This window comes from Glycine max, chromosome 9, assembly GCF_000004515.6.
Source record: "Glycine max cultivar Williams 82 chromosome 9, Glycine_max_v4.0, whole genome shotgun sequence".
NCBI lineage: Eukaryota > Viridiplantae > Streptophyta > Magnoliopsida > Fabales > Fabaceae > Glycine > Glycine max.
Window position 1 is genome coordinate 30,068,046 of NC_038245.2, and position 2,428 is coordinate 30,070,473.

General features: G+C 37.5%; 1 protein-coding gene across 1 annotated transcript; it reads left to right on the top strand.

Moving 5' to 3' along the window:
* The first annotated feature begins 388 nt into the window (after positions 1–388).
* On the top strand, positions 389–1,682 carry LOC102666534 (gamma-tubulin complex component 4 homolog). The gene is made up of 3 exons (XM_006587189.4): positions 389–747; positions 1,125–1,392; positions 1,473–1,682. The coding sequence occupies exons 1-3, from the start codon at positions 566–568 to the stop codon at positions 1,680–1,682; spliced, it is 660 nt and encodes a 219-aa protein (XP_006587252.2). The 5' UTR covers positions 389–565.
* The last annotated feature ends 746 nt before the right edge of the window (positions 1,683–2,428 follow it).

The window sequence follows — 2,428 nt, forward strand, 5'->3', positions numbered from 1 at the left end:
TTCACGTACAATATTTGGCTATTGTTTCTTATCTTTTGTTAAAATTACTCCTCTTTATAATCAATTTTTCAATTAAATTCCTTTTTAAAAGGTTAGTAAATGGAACTTGATGTTTATTGCACAGATTTAGGTGTAAGGGCCACTACTACAAAAAGATGATTTAACATCGTCAAATCTACATCGGTTATTAAAAAACCAATGTAGTAAATATCACGGTGGCATTTTTGAAATTTAGATGAACTTTTTCTCATGTCAACAACGGTTACTGTAAAACCGCCTTTGTTTCTAAGCAAACTACATCGGTCTTCTATATACCACCGTCTTTGAATTGTTAATATTTTAAATGATTTTTTGATTTTCTTAAAATTACTACTACTCGCGCGTCTGAATAAACCCTAAAGTTCTATCATGTATAGTGTCGTCTCGTTCACAGAGAGAGGTAGCTCAATCCCTCTCCCTTTCCCTCCCCGCCTGTAATGGATAACCCCTCCTTAACCACCTTCCCCTCTCTCTCTTTCTCAATCCAAGCTTTTCATTTTTAATTTTTTTTTCTTGTGTAGAAGAAATGGGGAAGAAGCAGAACGAGATCCAAAAAACGGGGCTAGGTCGAGCCCTGCTGTCTCGCTTCTACAGGAAGAAGTTCCTTGAATCCTTCACCGAAGTCTCCGACATCGACGCCGTCGTCGAGCAATCCCTAGAACCCCTCCCCAAACTCGCCGCTGCCGCTTCAACCACTCTTATCAGCCTGTGAGTATTCTTTCTTTGTGACATTTATTTCTATTGTTGTTATGTGAGAGTAGTGAACCAGGTTCCGTGCCTGATGAAACGACAACATCAATAAACATGCTAGCTTTTACTCGTCGCAATGTTAGGGATTTTGTTTTTTATTTGTTTTCATTGCATGATATACTGATGAATTTGCTTTTCCAATAATTAGATGCTGTGTTTTTACTTTTCAGTGTACATTGGAAATTGGTTGAAAATTGAAATTCGTTTATTTTTCGCTGTAACCTTCAATTTTTTTTTCTATACCCCAATATTCAATTCGTTTATTTTGTGGGGTATTTTTATAATGGGCACGTTGAAAATTGAAATTTTCAAATGGGTTGTGTTGTTGGGTGCAGGGAACTTATTGAGAGGATCATCGTGTTCGGGTTTTATTATAGGGAGATGGAGCGGTTTTCAGGAAAGTGCAGGGATTTAAGTTGGATAAGGTCTGCAAATGCGAACCCTTTGGAGAAAAAGGAGAAGGGAAGTGTTTATCGTAGGGCACTTGCCAATGGCATTGTTGAAATACTCTCAGTTTATAGGTCTGCGGTTCTGCATATTGAGCAGAAGTTGTTGTCTGAAAACATGCCTATCTTGGCCACAGTTACTCAGGGCCTTAACAAGGTAATTTTTTCTGTTCCCACCTTTTTTTTGTGTGTGTGTGTGTATTTTGATATTGTCTTTGTTTTTTACTTGCTTTCCAGTTTCTTTGCCTTTTGCCTCCTCTGTATGAGCTCATCCTAGAGATTGAGCGTGATGATATTCGTGGAGGTCAGCTTCTTAATCTTCTACATAAGAGATGCCACTGTGGAGTGCCTGAATTACAGACTTGCATGCAAAGGTATGCAGTTCTTTTCACGTGTAGTATTCTTGGTAATGTTAAGATGCAGGTTGTGTCATTTCCAACTATGTGATGATATGCCTCTAATGCTGTTGTGTTAGGCTAGTAGTTAGTAAACATTTGTGGTTTTAAGTCATGAATGTTTTAGTGTTGTTTGTAAACATAGCATGTCCCTCCAATTTTTTGTGCCAAGCTTTGCCACTGCTAGCTAGTCCCTCTACTCGTTTTCTAACTTCTATTATATCACTATTGGATAGAGGATACTTGGAAGGTGGGTCCATATATAGGAAGATTCTGTGTTTCTATCCATTTCAAGTGTCATCTCCCTCTTTTTCATTCTCTGCTTTTCTCTATCGTCTCACCTAGGCATGTATTCCTTTACTATATCAATTTTTATGCGCAAGTCTAAGCACCAATAAAATTTGCAATAATCAATCTTTTCATCACCATTTTGGCAAATATCAATTCAACCATTATACCACAGTTACTAATAAATTAGAAAGAAAAACACATTACACCCTCCTTGTTCATTGTCATCTACATTGAATTGAAGCTCCACCAACCTCTTCTGCCACCTTTGTTTTCAGTTTCCAAACTCTCATGGGGATATTAATTGTTCTGCTTATTTTACTTATCATTCATATACACGGGAATGGTCATCACAAAGAGGCAAGAGGAAATATTAATCCAAAGAGGGGCTGTGATTTGTTTCAAGGTAACTGGGTTATTGATGATTCATACCCTCTTCATAATACCTCAGAATGTCCCTTTATTCTCAAGGAATTTGATTGCCAAAAGAATGGTCGTCCTGATAAACTC

Bases quoted from the DNA above. Each gene is read 5' to 3' on its own strand.
- LOC102666534 (XM_006587189.4), top strand. From the start codon at position 566: ATGGGGAAGAAGCAGAACGAGATCCAAAAAACGGGGCTAGGTCGAGCC. The intron at 748-1,124 runs GTGAGTATTCTT...TGTTGGGTGCAG, and splicing joins TCAACCACTCTTATCAGCCT to GGAACTTATTGAGAGGATCA. The intron at 1,393-1,472 runs GTAATTTTTTCT...CTTGCTTTCCAG, and splicing joins TTACTCAGGGCCTTAACAAG to TTTCTTTGCCTTTTGCCTCC.